The following is a 19624-nucleotide window of genomic DNA, read 5'->3' as shown; positions in this document are numbered from 1 at the left end:
CTAACTCGAACCGAGTCCTACTCACCCATCAGCCCCTGTGCTCACTGCATCAAGTCCTAACTCACACCAAGTCCTGCTCACCCATCACCCGCTATGCTCACTGCCCCGTGTCCTAACTCGCACCGAGTCCCATTCACCCATCCACCCCTGTGCTCACTGCCCCGTGTCCGAACTCGCACCGAGTCCCACTCACCCATCACCCCCTGTGCTCACTGCCCCGTTTCAGAATTCGCACCGAGTCCCACTCACCCATCACCCCCCCGTGCTCACTGCCCCATGTCCTAACTCGCACCGTGTCCCACTCACCCATCACCCCCTGTGCTCACTGCCCCATGTCCTAACTCGCACCGTGTCCCACTCACCCACCACCCGCTGTGCTCACTGCCCCGTGTCCTAACTCGCACCGAGTTCCACTCACCCATCACCCCCTGTGCTCTTTGCCCCGTGTCCTAACTCGCACCGAGTCCCGCTCACCCATCACCCCCTGTGATCACTGCCCCGGGTCCAAACTCGCACCGAGTCCCAATCCCATCGACCCGTGTCCTAACTCGCACCGAGTCCCGCTCACCCATCACCCCCTGTGCTCACTGCCCCGGGTCCTAACTTGCACCGAGTCCCACTCACCCATCACCCATCACCCCCTGTGCTCGCTGACCCGTGTCCTAACTCGCACCAAGTCCTGCTCACCCATCACCCCTTGTGCTCGCTGCCCTGTGTCCTAACTCACATCAAGTCCCATTCACCCATCAGCCTCTATGCTCACTGCCCCCTGTCCTAACTTGCACCGAGTCCCACTCACCCATCACCCCCTGTGCTCACTGCCCCCTGTCCTAACTCGAACCGAGTCCCACTCACCCATCACGCCCTGTGCTCACTGCCCCATGTCCTAACTCGCACCGAGTCCCACTCACCCATCACCCCCTGTGCTCACTGCCCCCTGTCCTAACTCGAACCGAGTCCTACTCACCCATCAGCCCCTGTGCTCACTGCATCAAGTCCTAACTCACACCAAGTCCTGCTCACCCATCACCCGCTATGCTCACTGCCCCGTGTCCTAACTCGCACCGAGTCCCATTCACCCATCCACCCCTGTGCTCACTGCCCCGTGTCCGAACTCGCACCGAGTCCCACTCACCCATCACCCCCTGTGCTCACTGCCCCGTGTCAGAATTCGCACCGAGTCCCACTCACCCATCACCCCCCCCGTGCTCACTGCCCCATGTCCTAACTCGCACCGTGTCCCACTCACCCATCACCCCCTGTGCTCACTGCCCCATGTCCCACTCACCCACCACCCGCTGTGCTCACTGCCCCGTGTCCTAACTCGCACCGAGTTCCACTCACCCATCACCCCCTGTGCTCTTTGCCCCGTGTCCTAACTCGCACCGAGTCCCGCTCACCCATCACCCCCTGTGATCACTGCCCCGGGTCCAAACTCGCACCGAGTCCCAATCCCATCGACCCGTGTCCTAACTCGCACCGAGTCCCGCTCACCCATCACCCCCTGTGCTCACTGCCCCGGGTCCTAACTTGCACCGAGTCCCACTCACCCATCACCCATCACCCCCTGTGCTCACTGCCCCATGTCCGAACTCGCACCGTGTCCCGCTCACCCATCACCCCGTGCTCACTGCCCCCTGTCCTAACTCGCACCGAGTCCCACTCACCCATCACCCCCTGTGCTCACTGACCTTTGTCCTAACTCGCACCGAGTTCCACTCACCCATCACCCCTTGTGCTCACTGACCTGTGTCCTAACTCGCACCGAGTCCCACTCACCCATCACCCCCTGTGCTCACTGACCTGTTTCCTAACTCGCACCGAGTCCCACTCACCCATCACCCCCTGTGCTCACTGCCCCGTGTCCTAATTTGCACCGAGTCCCACTCACCCATCACCCCTGTGCTCACTGCCCCGTGTCCTAACGCGCACCGAGTCCCGCTCACCCATCACCCCCTGTGCTCGCTGGCCCGTGTCCGAACTCGCACCGAGTCTCGCTCACCCATCACCCCCTGTGCTTACTGCCCTGTGTCCTAACTCGCACCGAGTCTCGCTCACCCATCACCCCCTGTGCTCGCTGCCCCATGTCCTAACTCGCACCGAGTCCCGCTCGCCCATCACCCCCTGTGCTCGCTGGCCCGTGTCCTAACTCGCACCGAGTACTGCTCACCCATCACCCCCTTTGCTCACTGCCCTGTGTCCTAACTTGAACCGAGTCCGGCTCACCCATCACCCCCTGTGCTCACTGCCCCGTGTCCTATTTCGCACCGACTCCCGCTCACCCATCACCCACTGTGCTCACTGCCCTGTGTCCTAACTCGCACCAAGTCCTGCTCACCCATCACCCCCTGTGCTCACTGCCCCCTGTCCTAACTCGAACCGAGTCCCACTCACCCATCACGCCCTGTGCTCACTGCCCCATGTCCGAACTCTCACCGTGTCCCGCTCACCCATCACCCCGTGCTCACTGCCCCCTGTCCTAACTCGAACTGAGTCCTACTCACCCATCAGCCCCTGTGCTCACTGCATCAAGTCCTAACTCACACCATTCCTGCTCACCCATCACCCGCTATGCTCACTGCCCCGTGTCCTAACTCGCACCGAGTCCCATTCACCCATCAACCCCTGTGCTCACTGCCCCGTGTCCGAACTCGCACCGAGTCCCACTCACCCATCACCCCCCCGTGTTCACTGCCCCGTGTCCTAAATCGCACCGAGTCCCACTCACCCATCACCCCCCGGTGCTCACTGCCCCGTGTCCTAACTCGCACCGAGTTCCACTCACCCATCACCCCCTGTGCTCTTTGCCCCTTGTCCTAACTCGCACCGAGTCCCGCTCACCCATCACCCCCTGTGATCACTGCCCCGGGTCCAAACTCGCACCGAGTCCAAATCCCATCGACCCGTGTCCTAATTCGCACCGAGTCCCGCTCACCCATCACCCACTGTGCTCACTGCCCCGGGTCCTAACTTGCACCGAGTCCCACTCACCCATCACCCCCTGTGCTCGCTGACCCGTGTCCTAACTCGCACCAAGTCCTGCTCACCCATCACCCCTTGTGCTCGCTGCCCTGTGTCCTAACTCACATCAAGTCCCATTCACCCATCAGCCTCTATGCTCACTGCCCCCTGTCCTAACTTGCACCGAGTCCCACTCACCCATCACCCACTGTGCTCACTGACCTTTGTCCTAACTCGCACCGAGTTCCACTCACCCATCACCCCTTGTGCTCACTGACCTGTGTCCTAACTCGCACCGAGTCCCGCATCACCCCCTGTGCTCACTGACCTGTGTCCTAACTCGCAACGAGTCCCACTCACCCATCACCCCCTGTGCTCACTGACCTGTGTCCTAACTCGCACCGAGTCCCACTCACCCATCACCCCCTGTGCTCGCTGGCCCGTGTCCTAACTTGCACCGAGTCCCGCTCGCCCATCACCCCCTGTGCTCGCTGGCCCGTGTCCTAACTCGCACCGAGTACTGCTCACCCATCACCCCCTTTGCTCACTGCCCCGTGTCCTAACTTGAACCGAGTCCGGCTCACCCATCACCCCCTGTGCTCACTGCCCCGTGTCCTATTTCGCACCGACTCCCGCTCACCCATCACCCACTGTGCTCACTGCCCTGTGTCCTAACTCGCACCAAGTCCTGCTCACCCATCACCCCCTGTGCTCACTGCCCCCTGTCCTAACTCGAACCGAGTCCTACTCACTCATCAGCCCCTGTGCTCACTGCATCAAGTCCTAACTCACACCAAGTCCTGCTCACCCATCACCCCCTGTGCTCACTGCCCCGTGTCCTAACTCGAACCGAGTCCCACTCACCCATCACGCCCTGTGCTCACTGCCCCATGTCCGAACTCGCACCGTGTCCCGCTCGCCCATCACCCCCTGTGCTCACTGCCCTGTGTCATAACTCGCACCAAGTCCTGCTCACCCATCACCCCGTGCTCACTGCCCCCTGTCCTAACTCGCACCGAGTCCTACTCACCCATCAGCCCCTGTGCTCACTGCATCAAGTCCTAACTCACACCAAGTCCTGCTCACCCATCACCCGCTATGCTCACTGCCCCGTGTCCTAACTCGCACCGAGTCCCATTCACCCATCAACCCCTGTGCTCACTGCCCCGTGTCCGAACTCGCACCGAGTCCCACTCACCCATCACCCCCCCGTGCTCACTGCCCCGTGTCCTAAATCGCACCGAGTCCCACTCACCCATCACCCCCTGTGCCCACTGCCCCGTGTCAGAATTCGCACCGAGTCCCACTCACCCATCACCCCCCCGTGCTCACTGCCCCATGTCCTAACTCGCACCGTGTCCCACTCACCCACCACCCGCTGTGCTCACTGCCCCGTGTCCTAACTCGCACCGAGTTCCACTCACCCATCACCCCCTGTGCTCTTTGCCCCGTGTCCTAACTCGCACCGAGTCCCGCTCACCCATCACCCCCTGTGATCACTGCCCCGGGTCCAAACTCGCACCGAGTCCCACTCCCATCGATCCGTGTCCTAACTCGCACCGAGTCCCACTCACCCATCACCCCCTGTGCTCGCTGACCCGTGTCCTAACTCGCACCAAGTCCTGCTCACCCATCACCCCTTGTGCTCGCTGCCCTGTGTCCTAACTCGCATCAAGTCCCATTCACCCATCAGCCTCTATGCTCACTGCCCCCTGTCCTAACTTGCACCGAGTCCCACTCACCCATCACACCCTGTGCTCACTGACCTTTGTCCTAACTCGCACCGAGTCCCACTCACCCATCACCCCTTGTGCTCACTGACCTGTGTCCTAACTCGCACCGAGTTCCGCATCACCCCCTGTGCTCACTGACCTGTGTCCTAACTCGCACCGAGTCCCACTCACCCATCACCCGCTGTGCTCACTGCCCCGTTTCCTGACTCACACCGAGTCCCGCTCACCCATCACTCGCTGTGCTCACTGCCCTGTGTCCTAACTCACACCGAATCCCACTCACCCATCACCCCCTGTGCCCCGTGTCCTAACACACACCCAGTCCCACTTACCCTTCACCCCCTGTGCTCACTGACCTGTGTCCTAACTTGCACCGACTCCCGCTCACCCATCACCCCCTGTGCTCACTGCTCCTGTTGATTTCTGGATTCTTTTCCCTCAATCTGTTTCAGCGAATACACTGAGGCGAACACCAAAGGAGCTTATAACCAAGCAGTCTTTAATATTATGTCTCACCAGCCGAGACTTATCAGACAGAAGGAATACTCTCTTGATAGAGCGTACCCACTTCCTACGGACAAGTAAGTTTACATTGTGAAGGCACACAGTTATACATTTTTTGGTACAAGATAACAAGATACAATTAGAGTGACATCCTAGTTCAGCCTATCACTTTTGATCCCTCCTTTCCTTTGTCCACTCATGAGCCGACATCTATATGAGCTGTTTTTACTAAAGCTCATGCATGGTTTCTAAATGTTACAATTTTACTGGCGTGACTAGTAACTGAGACCTTGCAATTCTGCTAATTGTGCTGATGTTGTAATATTTGCAATCTGACATTCTCTTAGTTATTTTTCCATGGCTTATACATTTTCATATATTCAGTTCACTTCACTGTCTTTATTTTCATATATCCAGTTCACATATCCACATTCCCCCCTTTTATCATTCCATGATAACATTTAGGATCATTCTAGGAGTATTGCATTCATCCGTTCACACTCTATTTCCTGAATCTTATTGTTGTTATTATCAAGTAGTTCTTTAGTTCGTTGGATCATAACCCGGGAGCCCTTGACCACAAGAGGGTTTGCTAACCTTGCCATCATTACTTTACAGCAGAGGTTAAGGCAACCAATAATCAGACAACAGGTAATTATCACTACGATGAGAATAATTGCCCCATGCATTAGATAGGATCTCCAAGATCCACCTAACAGCCAATCAGACCTGCTAGATCCTCTTGCTGGTGTCGATAACTTCTTCATCTCCCTTCTTATGTGATAGTCTGGCTCTGAATCCATCTGACAGTCTCAGTTAGGGTCAGTGGAACAGGGCGCAAAGGAATTCCCCCTTTGGAATGTATAGGGATATGGGAACACACCCAGCATCTAGAAAAGTGCCCAGTTTGTGCATAAACATAAGACATATACAAAAAGGTGTTTACATTGAGCTCTCGCCTCTGTCTCCCTTCCCATGCGCCGAAACTGTCATATATCAACACTATTATACAGACTGTTGCAAACAGATATGGTTTCATTTTACAGCTCAAAATTCAAGAGTCCAATTTTTGCTGATTAATAGAGTTCAGTTTTCTTGTCTCTCTTCTCAGGTCACTGTGGTGTAGCTGTCGGTGTAGCTGGCTGTCTATTTCGATGGCCTTGTTCATCTATGGAGAAGAGGAAATCTGGAACAGAAACAGGAATTAGAATAACCAGTAAAAATAGGTTTGTTAGAAGGTGGTGAGCTTGCAGTGGTGCAGGTGAACCCAGGCATTTTTCCCCTCAACCTTGGCTGCAGTGGGGATAGTGAGTAACACTTGAAAAGGCCCCTCCCATCGTGGCTCCAATCCCTTCCGAATCCACCTGTTAATCAGGACATACTGCCCTGGGACCACAAGGGATGATTCGGGAAAAACTGGGAGGTCGAAGTGAGCATCTCGAACCTGGTTATGGGCTATTCGCAGAGCCTGAGTCAAGGAAAGAATATAGGTGGTCATCTCCTCAGTCATGTGGTGGAACTGGACAGTGGAAGGGACATTCTGATTCCAGGGGGTCCTAAGGGGTCTACCATAAATGACCTCAGCGGGGGTCAGCCTAGCCTTACCAGTAGGAGTAGTGCGAATCTGGAATAGGGCTATGGGAAGGAGTTTAAGCCAATTGAGTCCGGTTGATGCTACCAGTTTTGCAAGCTTGGTTTTAAGAGTTTGATTAGCGCGTTCAACTAATCCCGCAGCTTGGGGTCGGTGGGCACAATGCAGCTGCTGGTTAATGTGCATCTGGGAACAGAATTCTTTGTTAACTTGGCCAATAAAGTGAGGGCCATTATCGGAACTCAGTTGAGCAGGGATACCATATCTAGGAACAATTTCCCTCATTAACACTTTAACAACATTTTGAGCCTTATTGTCCAGGGTAGGGTAAGCTTTGATCCATTTGCTGAACACATCCACTATTACTAACACATATTTGTGACACTGAACCCTTTGCAACTCAATGTAGTCCAACTGCAAGGTCTCAAAGGGACCTTCTGGTAGGGGCGTCTTACCCCAATCACAGGGGACTCCCTTCCCTGGATTATGCTGTTGGCAAACCAGGCAACGACTACTGATGTTCTGGGCCAACGCCTGGAGTCTAGGGTGCCACCAAGTAGCCAAAAGCGTATCACTTGTGGCCCTTGCTCCACAATGAGTAGCAAAATGCAGACATTCTATAACCCATGAGGCCAACTCGTCAGACATGCAAGTCTGTTCCGCGGGAGTGGTCCAGAGTTTAGAAAAATTGTCATAGGTACATCCATAATCTTTCCATAACAGTTTATCTTTTTCACGAGCGTCCTCCTGTGCTTTAATGACATCTTGGATGGTTGGCATTGGTTTTTCCGAGCCTAACTTATCCTTTCCAGGATTTTTAGTTTGACTCATCATTCTGGGCACTACCATTTGTTGTCCACGAGAGGCCTGTTTGGCCTCTTGGTCAGCACAGCGGTTTCCTATATCAACCAGAGAATTTCCGGTGGTGTGGGCGGTACATTTGACAATGGCAATGCGCTTGGGGAGCATGAGGGCTTGCAACAAATCAGATACTAGCTGCTTATGGGATATCTCATTCCCATTTGAAGTTAGGAATCCCCTATTTTTCCATAATTGTCCAAAATCATGGGCTACTCCAAAGGCATACCCAGAGTCAGTATAGATATTGACCTTGAGGTTTTTAGCCAAGATACAGGCTCGGGTGAGGGCGAATAGTTCAGCTTGTTGAGCGGAATAGGCGGTCTCAAAGGCGGCAGATTCCAGGACCTGATTCTCCTGGTCTACTATGGCGTATCCCGAATTTCGTCTGCCTTCTGGGTCAATGGAAGAGCTTCCGTCAACATACATAATACAGTCAGGGTCCTCCATTGGTACATCGACTAAATCCTCCCTGACCGAATTAGCTTCTTGAATTAAAGATAAACAGTCATGACTCGGTTCTTCCTCATCTTGGGGTGGCTTGGTCAGAAAACAGGCCGGATTAATGGCAGTACAGTGCCGAAAGGTCAGCCTAGGATTATTTAGTAGGTAGATTTCATATCTACTTTGCCTGGCCATGGTAAGATGTTGAGTCTGCAGTTGACCCAAGAGGGCAGCTACGGAGTGAGAGGTATATACAACAATATCCTGCTGGAGGGTGAGGTTGGCGGCAGATTGAAGGCTATTGTCGATGGCAGTTAATATTTGAGTACATACAGGGTGCCCCAAGGCAACGGGGTCTATTTTAGAAGAGTAGTAGGCAACAGGCCTATGCTTATCCCCGTGTTTCTGAGTTAAGACAGCGGTAGCACAATCTTTCATGATCGTACAATACAGTTGAAAGGGCCGGTCATAGAGGGGCCGTCCCAAAGCCGGAGCTTGCAGCAGGGCCTTAAAGGCTTGAACGTCTGCGGTTTCTATTTCAAAGCTGCCTTCCTTGGTAGTGTACGGTGTGAGTTGCTTGGTCATCAGGACAGCATTAGGGATCCAGGATCTACAGTAATTTATCATACCCAGCCACTGCCGCATTTGTCTAGCTGTGCTAGGGACTGGAAACTGGCAGATGGGTTCAATTCGACTAGCCTCCAAGGCTCGGTGGGTGCCTGATAAAATGATCCCAAGGAACTTGACTTGAGACTGGCCAATTTTGACCTTTGATGGGGAAACTATGTATCCCAGGGAGGACAAGTAATTCAGTAACTGATTAGCATCCTCCTGATTACTTGGTTCATCTGTGCTGGCTATCAGTAAATCGTCCACATACTGAATTAAAGTGGATCCCTTAGTCAGCGTGAGAGGCTGTAACTGTTTCTGCAGGCACCTTGAGAATAAGGTCAGGGAGTGGATGAACCTTTGGGGAAGTCTAGTCCAGGTATATTGCTGTCCCTGGTAAGTGAAGGCGAATAGGTACTGACTTGCCTGGGCTAGCGGTAAAGCGAAGAAGGCGTGTTGGAGGTCTATTATTGTGAAGATCTTGGCGTCTGCTGGGATTAAAGACAGTATCTGTGCTGGGTTGGGAACCAGAGCGTGCAGGGGCTGGACGATAGCATTGATAGCTCGAAGGTCTTGAACTAAACGGTATTCGTTTGGTCTGCCTGGCTTAGGGACTGCCAGTATAGGAGTATTACACGGGGACTGGCATTGGACCAAAATCCTCTGTTCTACTAGCCCCTTAATGAATCGGTGGATACTTGGTATTGCCTGTGACTTCAGTGGGTACTGTCGGATAGAGGGCCAGCACTGAGATCTCAAACGGATCAATGGGAATATAACCCACATGGGAGGGGTCCTCTGCCCACACATGAGGATCCACATAGTCAGGTATGTCCGAGCCAGTATGATGCTGCAGAGTCGTTAAGATCTTCTCGGGGTCCCCGTGGAATTGGACTGTTCGGCCATGTTTTACAATTTGCACATCCCGGCTGGTAGGGTCAGCCTCGTCTATAGCCGGCGCACCATAACTCCCAAATCTTTAGCGTGGTGGGGAGGTAATACTCCACGAGTAATATGTGGTGCCACCGTTGGGGGCTGTCTCCACAGATTCTTATCCATTTCCACAAAATCTGTCTTCCCTTCCGGTCCAGTCACTCTAGCCCTTAATAGAATTTCCTTCACTTCCCCTTTGTGATCCTGATAAAAGTTCTGCAGGTCCTGATTCTTTCCACTGGGATCGTATGCTAGGGTCACGTGATTGGACCTGCCGCAGGCACCCTGAGACCACCACTGAGGGGTTCTAGTGGTATTATATTGCCGCTTAAGGGTTCCTTGTTTTACAATAATCCCATCATCTCCACACTCCAAATGCAACTGGAATTTGCAGAGGAGGTCTCTAGCCATCAAGTTACAGTCCAGATTGGTAGTGATAACAAATCGATGTTCCACCGATTCTTCCTGGTAACCCACTTTAACCGGTTCTGACACCGGGAATGTAGAGACTTGTCCCAGGAATCCTGACAGTCCCTGTGTTTCAGTGGAGGCAGGGAGTTTAAGCTTTGATTGTACAGAAGACATGAAGACTCCCGTATCTATCAACAAGGGTTGCCACGCATTCAGAACTTTTAACAATATCATCGGTTCGTCGTCCAGGGAGGGTCCCTGTACAATCAAGCTGCGTAGTCAATACGCATAATCGGGGGACGGTTGGCCAAAGGGTTTGTTCTGGGAGAAGTTAGTGTAAGATCCTCGTCCTCTCCCCCCTTGCCCCCCTCCTCTTCCTCCTCTTCCTTTTTCGTGCTGACGGGAGGGACAATTTCTATTCCAATATCCTTCTTGCCCACAATTAAAGCATTCATTTCCTCTTACCCAACCCCGACCTCTTCCCATACCAGGCCGGGGACAGTAGGGCGGTCTGTAATTAGCAGGGCCCAGGCCGTTTGGGTGTTTGATATAACCGTATCCCTGTTTATCCACCCAACCCGGCACGCAATACTGCGGTTCCATCTGGTATCCCCTTGGGTCGGGTTTTGGTCCTTCCACCCGAGACGGCTCTTCCTTTCTAGTCACGTATTCAGTCTTGCCCCGGGTTGGGGGCGCACCTCCCCCCTCTCCTTTCTTTTCCTGCCAGTAATATTTAACCGCCCTTTCCATCTGGGCTTTACTGATATCTGCCCAATTCATATTATTTGTCCGGATAGCGTGAGCAATCGAATAGGGCAGGCACTGAAGTAGGATAGCGCAGAATTGAGGAGAATCCTCTCCTTCCCTGAAGGCATTATCTCCTGATTGACTCCCGTATATTTCAATAAATCTTTCCATGAATTCATCAGCAGTTTCTTCTCGTTTGGGTTTAGTTTCTAATACTGCGGCCATACTGATGGGCTTCTGAAGGGTCGTGGTGAGAGCATTAAAGATAGCGTTTAGGCGATCCTGGACATCGTTAGGGTGTGCAACCAACAATGTATCATGAGTAGCACGTCCTAGGTGAGTTAGAAATCGGGTATGCTCAGTTGGGCTCAGGGTTTGCTTTACCAAGGCCCACAGGTCCCTTGATTCTGCATTATAAACTGAAATAGTAGTTTGAAGACGATCTATAAATTTGATAGGTTCTTTTTTTCGATCTGGTATGCTGGCCATAAGGGCCATAATTTTGTTCGGTTTCCAGGGCACATAGACATCTATTGTGGGGTGGTTTGCAGCTTGTTGTGCATCAGGGTTTGGCATTGGTCAGACTGGGAATTGGTGTCGGGGCTTTGGGATCTTGGAAGGCATTTCTAGGTCGGAACCTTCCGGATATAAAAGGGGTCAGAAGGTCTAGTAAGGAGGAGGAACTGAGGGAAATCTTGTATTAGTCGGGAAATTGTGTTGGGGAAATTGATGGGATTGAAGGCCGATAAATCCCCAGGGCCTGATGGACTGCATCCCAGAGTACTTAAGGAGGTGGCCTTGGAAATAGCGGATGCATTGACAGTCATTTTCCAACATTCCATAGAATCTGGATCAGTTCCTATGGAGTGGAGGGTAGCCAATGTAACCCCACTTTTTAAAAAAGGAGGGAGAGAGAAAACAGGGAATTATAGACCGGTCAGCCTGACATCGGTAGTGGGTAAAATGATGGAATCAATTATTAAGGATGTCATAGCAGCGCATTTGGAAAATGGTGACATGATAGGTCCAAGTCAGCATGGATTTGTGAAAGGGAAATCATGCTTGACAAATCTTCTGGAATTTTTTGAGGATGTTTCCAGTAAAGTGGACAAAGGAGAACCAGTTGATGTGGTATATTTGGACTTTCAGAAGGCTTTCGACAAGGTCCCACACAAGAGATTAATGTGCAAAGTTAAAGCACATGGGATTGGGGGTAGTGTGCTGACGTGGATTGAGAACTGGTTGTCAGACAGGAAGCAAAGAGTAGGAGTAAATGGGTACTTTTCAGAATGGCAGGCAGTGACTAATGGGGTACCGCAAGGTTCTGCGCTGGGGCCCCAGCTGTTTACATTGTACATTAATGATTTAGACGAGGGGATTAAATGTAGCATCTCCAAATTTGCGGATGACACTAAGTTGGGTGGCAGTGTGAGCTGCGAGGAGGATGCTATGAGGCTGCAGAGTGACTTGGATAGGTTAGGTGAGTGGGCAAATGCATGGCAGATGAAGTATAATGTGGATAAATGTGAGGTTATCCACTTTGGTGGTAAAAACAGAGAGACAGACTATTATCTGAATGGTGACAGATTAGGAAAAGGGAAGGTGCAACGAGACCTGGGTGTCATGGTACATCAGTCATTGAAGGATGGCATGCAGGTACAGCAGGCGGTTAAGAAAGCAAATGGCATGTTGGCCTTCATAGCGAGGGGATTTGAGTACAGTGGCAGGGAGGTGTTGCTACAGTTGTACAGGGCCTTGGTGAGGCCACACCTGGAGTATTGTGTACAGTTTTGGTCTCCTAACTTGAGGAAGGACATTCTTGCTATTGAGGGAGTGCAGCGAAGATTCACCAGACTGATTCCCGGGATGCTGGGACTGACCAATCAAGAAAGACTGGATCAACTGGGCTTGTATTCACTGGAGTTCAGAAGAATGAGAGGGGACCTCATAGAAACGTTTAAAATTCTGACGGGTTTAGACAGGTTAGATGCAGGAAGAATGTTCCCAATGTTGGGGAAGTCTAGAACCAGGGGTCACAGTCTGAGGATAAGGGGTAAGCCATTTAGGACCGAGATGAGGAGCAACTTCTTCACCCAGAGAGTGGTGAACCTGTGGAATTATCTACCACAGAAAGTAGTTGAGGCCAATTTGCTAAATATATTCAAAAGGGAGTTAGATGAAGTCCTTACTACTCGGGGGATCAAGGGGTACGGCGAGAAAGCAGGAATGGAGTACTGAAGTTTCATGTTCAGCCATGAACTCATTGAATGGCGGTGCAGGCTAGAAGGGCTGAATGGCCTGCTCCTGCACCTATTTTCTATGTTTCTATGTTTCTATGGAAGATGTTTCGGAGCTGTCTGACTGCTCGACACCTCCGCGTTTCGATCGGCGGGAGCGTTTGCTATGCTTTTCACAACTGGGACTGGTAGATTGACTAGAAGATTTACGGGACTGTCTGTGATGTCGAGATATAGTTCTGCCCTTCCGAGTGTGAGATCTGGTCCTCTCAGCTATATTGCCTGTGAACTGGGGATCCGAATCGCTATCAGAGGATGAGGAGTCAGTTTGGGCTTGTTGCTTCGTTGGTGTGGGGTTACATTTATCTTTAACTCCTTTCGCCGGAGTGTAAGGTGGAGGGTGTTGGGAAGAGGACTGGAGCAAGGGGCCAGGGGGTGCGGGAGGCGCCGTTGGGCACTGAGTCAGTGACCATTCATCAATTTCATCATCAGCCTCGGTCAACGCAAAGCCAGCCATTTGACTACGTAGTCGGTCAATACCTTTCTCAGAGGTCTCAGCGGATCTCTTAGTACGTTTTTCGTGCGCGCATTCTTTTTTTAAGACGTCTACGGTTTTAACATGTCCTCCTTCTGTCAATGAAAGTCCTATTTTAGTGGCGTTTTCTTGCCAACTTGACAGAAGTGATGCATCTTTTAATTTTTGACAATAGTGTCGCCATGTTGCAATTAAATTCTTGTCCCTTTTCCCTCGCCCCCTTCTCCAAATCAATCCCTGTGCCTTTTTTGCTACCTCTACGCTTCTAGTGCCACCTAGGGGCCATTGGTCATCTCCTAATAATTTGTTCAGGGCTCCTGATAATTTTCTAAATTGTTCAGCTCTTTCAGGGAATTCCTCACATAATTTTCTAAATTGTTCAGCTCTTTCAGGGAATTCCTCACATAACTTTTGTAGCGGACTACCCGCATCCGTGGTTTTATCTAACTGATTACCCATTTTTGCGTCGCCCCTTATATCTTAACTGTTTCTAATTAGTCCAGATGTCCCCACGTCGCCCTGTGATGGTTTTGGTTAACTTATCCAGAGCCTATGCGGACCAAGTGATATACAAGATCGACGCCACACCTGGCATAAGTACAATTTTAATTTCAATTTTACATAGTCCTGCGGCTTAATATTTTTCTAATCTCCGCGTCGCTGCGCGGTTTATTTTTCTCCCCTTCGCCCCGCGGTTCGCGTCGCCGCGCGATTTAAACTAACCCGATCTCCCGCGTCGCCCCGCGATTTAAATTAACCCTATCTCCCGCGTCGCCCGCGATTTAAACTAACCCTATCTCCCGCGTCGCCCCGCGATTTAAACTAACCCTATCTCCCACGTCGCCCCGCGATTTAAACTAACCCTATCTCCCGCGTTGCCCCGCGCTTTAAACTAACCCTATCTAAATTAACCCTATCTCCCGCGTCGCCCCGCGATTTAAACGAAACCCTATCTAAACTAACCCTATCTCCCACGTCACCCCGCGATTTAAAGTAACCCTACCTAAACTAACCCTATCTTCCGCGTCGCCCCGCGATTTAAACTAACCCTATCTAAACTAACCCTATCTCCCGCGTCGCCCCGCGATTTAAACTAACCCTATCTAAACTAACTCTATCTCCCGCGTCGCCCCGCGATTTAAACTAACCCTATCTAAACTAACACTATCTCCCGCGTCGCCCCGCGATTTAAACTAACCCTATCTAAACTAACTCGATCTCCCGCGTCGCCCCGCGGTTTGCGTCACCGCGCGATTTAAACTAACTATCTCCCGCTTCGCCCCGCAATTTAAACTAACCCTATCTAAGCTAACCCTGTCTCCCGCGTCGCCCCGCAATTTAAACTAACCCTATCTAAACTAACTCTATCTAAACTAACTCTATCTCCCGCGTCGCCCCGCGATTTAAACTAACCCTATCTAAACTAACTCTATCTCCCACGTCGCCCCGCGATTTAAACTAACCCTATCTCCCGCATCGCCCCGCGATTTAAACTAACCTTATCTAAACTAACTCTATCTCCCGCGTCGCCCCGCGATTTAAACTAACCCTATCTAAACTAACTCTATCTCCCGCGTCGCCCCGTGGTTCGCGTCGCCGCGCGATTTAAATTAACTCTATCTCTCGCGTCGGCCCGCGGTTCACGTCATCGCGCAATCTCGCGTCGGCCCGCGGTTCATGTCACCGCGCAATCTCGCGTCGGCCCGCGGTTCACGTCGCTGCGCGATCTTGCGTTACCCCGCGGTTCGCGTCGCTGCGCGATCTTGCGTCGGCCCGCGGTTCACGTCGCTGCGCAATCATGCGTCACCCCGCGGTTCGCGTCGCTGCGCGATCTTGCGTCTCCCCGCGGTTCGCGTCGCTGCGCGATCTTGCGTCACCCCGCGGTTCACGTCGCTGCGCGATCTTGCGTCGCCCTATCAAGCCCGATCTAGCCCTATCTTCCGCATTGCCGCGCGATTCGAATCCAATCAGTGCCGAGACGGGCCAAGTGATATACAAGGTTGACGTCACACCTGACTTGGTAACTTATTTCCTAAATTTAGAAGGTATTCGCCAGATTGACCTGGATCTCGTTCAGATACTACCTGAGAACCAGCGAGTGTCTAAACTTTCCTCAGACTTTTGAAACCGGGGGAAACTGGAGCAGTATTGAAATCATACTCAGTCCAGTGGCCACTTTCCCCTCGTCTCGTCCAAGGCTAGTCTGGCTCTTAATTCGCAAGTTTTCGGCTTCTGACACCAAATGTTGATTTCTGGATTCATTTCCCTCAATCTGTTTCAGCGAATACACTGAGGCGAACACCAAAGGAGCTTAGAACCAAGCAGTCTTTAATATTATGTCTCACCAGCCGAGACTTATCAGACAGAAGGAATACTCTCGTGATAGAGCGTACCCACTTCCTACGGACAAGTAAGTTTACATTGTGAAGGCACACAGTTATACATTTTTTGGTACAAGATAACAAGATACAATTAGAGTGACATCCTAGTTCAGCCTATCCCTTTTGATCCCTCCTTTCCTTTGTCCACTTATGAGCCGACATCTATATGAGCTGTTTTTACTAAAGCTCAGGCATGGTTTCCAAATGTTACAATTTTACTGGCGTGACTAGTAATTAAGACATTGCAATTCTGCTAATTGTGCTGATGTTGTAATATTTGCAATCTGTCATTCTCTCAGATATTTTTCCATGGCTTATACATTTTCATATATTCAGTTCACTTCACTGTCTTTATTTTCATATATCCAGTTCACATATCCACACCCCGTGTCCTAACTCGCACCAAGTCTGGCTCACCCATCACACCCTGTGCTCGCTGGCCCGTGTCCTAACTCACACCGAGTCCCGCTCACCCATCACCCGCTGTGCGCACTGCCCCGTGTCCTAACTTGCACCGAGTCCCACTCACCCATCACCCCCTGTGCTCACTGCCCCATGTCCCAACTCACAACAAGTCCCACTCACCCATCACCCCCTGTGTACCCTGTGTACTAACTCCCATCGAGTCCCGCTCACCCATCACCCCTTCTGCTCACTGCCCCGTGTCCTAACTCGCACCGAGTCACACTCACCCATCACCCGCTGTGCTCACTGCCCCCGTCTTAACTCGCACCGAGTCCCGCTTACCCATCACCCTCTGTGCTTACTGCCCCGTGTCCTAACTCAGACCGAGTCCCGCTCACCCACCACCCGCTGTGCTCACTGCCCCGTGTCCTAACTCACACCGAATCCCGCTCACCCATCATTCCCTGTTCTCACTGCCCTGTGTCCTAACTCGCACCAAGTCCTGCTCACCCATCACCCCGTGTGCTCACTGCACCGTGTCCGAACTCGCAGCAAGTCCCACTCACCCATCACCCGCTGTGCTCGCTGCCCCGTGTCCTAACTCGCACCGAGTACCGCTCACCCATCACCCCCTGTGCTCACTGCCCTGTGTCCTAACTCGCACCAAGTCCCGCTCACCCATCACTCCTTGTGCTCGCTGCCCTGTGTCCTAACTCGCACCAAGTCCTGCTCACCCATCACCCCCTGTGCTCACTGACCCCTGTCCTAACTCGCACCGAGTCCTACTCACCCATCAGCCCCAGTGCTCACTGCCCCGTGTTCTAACTCACGCCAAGTCCCACTCACCCATCACCCCTTGTGCTCATTGCCCCGTGTTCTAACTCACACCAAGTCCCACTCACCCATCACCCTCTGTGCTCACTGACCTGTGTCCTAACTCGCACCAAGTCCCACTCACCCATCACCCACTATGCTCACTGCCCCCTGTCCTACCTCGCAGCGAGTCCCACTCACCCATCACCCGCTGTGCTCACTGCCCCGAGTCCTAACTCGCACCAAGTCCCACTCACCCATCACCCGCTATGCTCACTGCCCCGTGTCCTAACTCGCACCAAGTCCCACTCACCCATCACCCCCTGTGCTCACTGCCCTCTGTCCTAACTCGCACCAAGTCCCACTCACCCATCACCCCTATGCTCACTGCCCCGAGTCCTAACTCGCAGCGAGTCCCACTCACCCATCACCCCCTTTGCTCACTGCCCCGAGTCCTAACTCGCACCAAGTCCCACTCACCCATCACCCCTATGCTCACTGCCCCCTGTCCTACCTCGCACCGAGTCCCACTCACCCATCACCCCTTGTGCTCACTGCCCCGTGTCCGAACTCACACCGAGTCCCATTCACCCATCACCCCCTGTGCTCACTGCCCCGTGTCCGAACTCGCACCAAGTCCGGCTCACCCATCACCTCCTGTGCTCAATGCCCCGAGTCCGAACTCGCACCGAATCCCACTCACCCATCACCCCCTGTGCTCACTGCCCCTGTTGATTTCTGGATTCTTTTCCTTCAATCTGTTTCAGCGAATACACTGAGGCGAACACCAAAGGAGTTTAGAACCAAGCAGTCTTTAATATTAGGTCTCACTGGCCGAGACTTATCAGACAGAAGGAATACTCTCGTGATAGAGCGTACCCACTTCCTACGGACAAGTAAGTTTACATTGTGAAGGCACACAGTTATACATTTTTTGGTACAAGATAACAAGATACAATTAGAGTGACATCCTAGTTCAGCCTATCCCTTTTGATCCCTCCTTTCCTTTGTCCACTCATGAGCCGACATCTATATGAGCTGTTTTTACGAAAGCTCATGCATGGTTTCTAAATGTTACAATTTTACTGGCGTGACTAGGAACTGAGACCTTGCAATTCTGCTAATTGTGCTGATGTTGTAATATTTGCAATCTGACATTCTCTTAGTTATTTTTCCATGGCTTGTACATTTTCATATATTCAGTTCACTTCACTGTCTTTATTTTCATATATCCAGTTCACATATCCACACCCCGTGTCCTAACTCGCACCAAGTCCCGCTCACCCATCACTTCCTGTGCTCACTGCCCCGTCTCCTAACTCGCACCGAGATCCACTCACCCATCACCCCCTGTGCTCACTGCCCCGTGTCCTAACTCACACCGAGTCCCGCTCACCCATCACCCCCTGTGCTCACTGCCCTGTGTCCTAACTCGCACCAAGTCCCACTCACCCATCACCCCCTGTGCTCACTGCCCCGTGTCCTAACTCGCACCGAGTCCCACTCACCCATCACCCCCTGTGCTCACTGCCCCGTGTCCTAACTCGCACCGTGTCCCACTCACCCATCACCCACTTGTGAGCTCACTGACTCGTGTCCTAACTCGCACCGAGTCCCGCTCACCCATCACGCCCTGTGCCCAGTGTCCTAACTCGCACCGAGTCCCGCTCACCCATCAGCCCCAGTGCTCACTGACCCGTGTCCTAACTCGCAGCAAGTCCCACTGACCCATCACCCCCTGTGCTCCATGTCCTAACTCGCACCAAGTCCCGCTCACCCATCACCCCTTGTGCTCGCTGCCCTATGTGCTAACTCGCACCAGGTCCTGCTCACCCATCACCCCGTGTGCTCACTGCCCCGTGTCCGAACTCGCAGCAAGTCCCACTCACCCATCACCCCCTGTGTTCACTGCGCCTTGTCCTAACTCAAACCGAGTCCCGCTCGCCCATCACCCGCTGTGCTCGCTGCCCCGTGTCCTAACTCGCATCGATTCCCGCTCACCCATCACCCGCTGTGCTCGCTGACTCGTGTCCTAACTCGCACCAAGTCCCGCTCACCCATCACCCGCTGTGCTCACTGCCCCCTGTCCTAACTCGCACCGAGTCCTACTCACCCATCAGCCCCAGTGCTCACTGCCCCGTGTTCTAACTCACGCCAAGTCCCACTCACCCATCACCCCTTGTGCTCATTGCCCCGTGTTCTAACTCACACCAAGTCCCACTCACCCATCACCCTCTGTGCTCACTGACCTGTGTCCTAACTCGCACCAAGTCCCACTCACCCATCACCCACTATGCTCACTGCCCCCTGTCCTACCTCGCAGCGAGTCCCACTCACCCATCACCCGCTGTGCTCACTGCCCCGAGTCCTAACTCGCACCAAGTCCCACTCACCCATCACCCGCTATGCTCACTGCCCCGTGTCCTAACTCGCACCAAGTCCCACTCACCCATCACCCCCTG

At 52.6% G+C, this 19624-nt stretch overlaps 1 protein-coding gene across 1 annotated transcript in view; it reads left to right on the top strand.

The window, feature by feature from the left end:
* The window catches only part of LOC139274029 (uncharacterized), a 74208-nt gene that overhangs the window by 22336 nt on the left and 32248 nt on the right, over window positions 1–19624 (top strand). Inside the window, exons 2-4 of the mRNA XM_070891081.1 lie at window positions 5147–5275; window positions 15845–15973; window positions 17930–18058. Of these exons, the coding sequence (XP_070747182.1) occupies window positions 5147–5275; window positions 15845–15973; window positions 17930–18058 (387 nt within the window). The remainder of the gene's footprint in view (window positions 1–5146; window positions 5276–15844; window positions 15974–17929; window positions 18059–19624) is intronic.

Source organism: Pristiophorus japonicus, chromosome 9 (genome assembly GCF_044704955.1).
Source record: "Pristiophorus japonicus isolate sPriJap1 chromosome 9, sPriJap1.hap1, whole genome shotgun sequence".
Taxonomy (NCBI): Eukaryota; Metazoa; Chordata; class Chondrichthyes; family Pristiophoridae; genus Pristiophorus; species Pristiophorus japonicus.
Note: the sequence above shows the minus strand (reverse complement) of the source record. Positions and strands in the feature narration are given on the sequence as shown.